An 861-nucleotide genomic window follows, 5' to 3' on the forward strand; every position below is an offset into this window, starting at 1 on the left:
ACGCGATCTTCTTGATGTATCGGTGGAAGAAACGGCGGCGCACAAAGTCTGTGATTTCGTCCATTTTGGACGTGGGGAAGCTGCAGCAGTGCACAGGAACAATGTTAGTCGGTTCTAAGAACCTCCAGAGCGCCTACCCGCTCGAGCACGCACTTGATGAAGTGGATGGTTCCGCCTAGCTCGGGTACAAACATCTGCAGTCGCTCCTCACGCTGAGCCTCGTCCGTCGCGTGGAGACTCATGATGAAGTCGTCGATGAGCGGCAGGCTGCCCTCCACGCGCCGCCGCTCGATGGGTGTGAGCGGATCGGATCGATTGAGCTGGCGTTCCATCTGCTGTCGCTGCACCGCGGCCGCGCCGTCAGCCGACTGGAAGTATACCATTTTGGTCAGCGTGCCGCCAATGTCGAGTCCGAAGAGACGGCCGCAGTCTGCCGATTTGGCATTCAGGATGTGCAGGTGAAAGCGGTGCAGCTTCCGGCGGCGTGCAATGATGAGCCCCGCCACGCAGGAGGCGCCGAACAGGAATATACGGGTCCAGAAGACGTCGCTGTGCCGAGGCGTTGACACGAGCGCCGCCATGGTTGCTGCACTTGGATCTGTTCACGGATTTTACGTAGGATTGGTAGAATTCACTGTACAGTGTAGTGTGTGCACAGTGGTGTCACAAACTACATGGAAGTATACAGAACCTTGACTTTTTATTTTTGCCGATCAAATGTAGTCAAAATGTAATCAAAGTTGGCCAATCAACGCAGCCCGTTAGTCCGATTGATAAAAAAAAAACCGTTATTTTGAAAATTAAAAAGTCGGGTCCATCCAACGTTATTTTGAAAAGTTAAAAGATTCTGGTCCGTCCACT

General features: G+C 53.1%; 1 protein-coding gene across 1 annotated transcript in view; it reads right to left on the reverse strand.

Moving 5' to 3' along the window:
* The window catches only part of PPTG_07375 (pantothenate kinase), a 2,898-nt gene extending 2,235 nt beyond the window's left edge, over window positions 1–663 (reverse strand). Inside the window, exon 1 of the mRNA XM_008901558.1 lies at window positions 154–663. Within this exon, the coding sequence (XP_008899806.1) occupies window positions 154–581 (428 nt within the window). The 5' untranslated portion in view covers window positions 582–663. The remainder of the gene's footprint in view (window positions 1–153) is intronic.
* Window positions 664–861: the final 198 nt, after the last annotated feature.

This window comes from Phytophthora parasitica, assembly GCF_000247585.1.
Source record: "Phytophthora parasitica INRA-310 unplaced genomic scaffold supercont2.11, whole genome shotgun sequence".
In the NCBI taxonomy this organism is placed as follows: domain Eukaryota; phylum Oomycota; class Peronosporomycetes; order Peronosporales; family Peronosporaceae; genus Phytophthora; species Phytophthora nicotianae.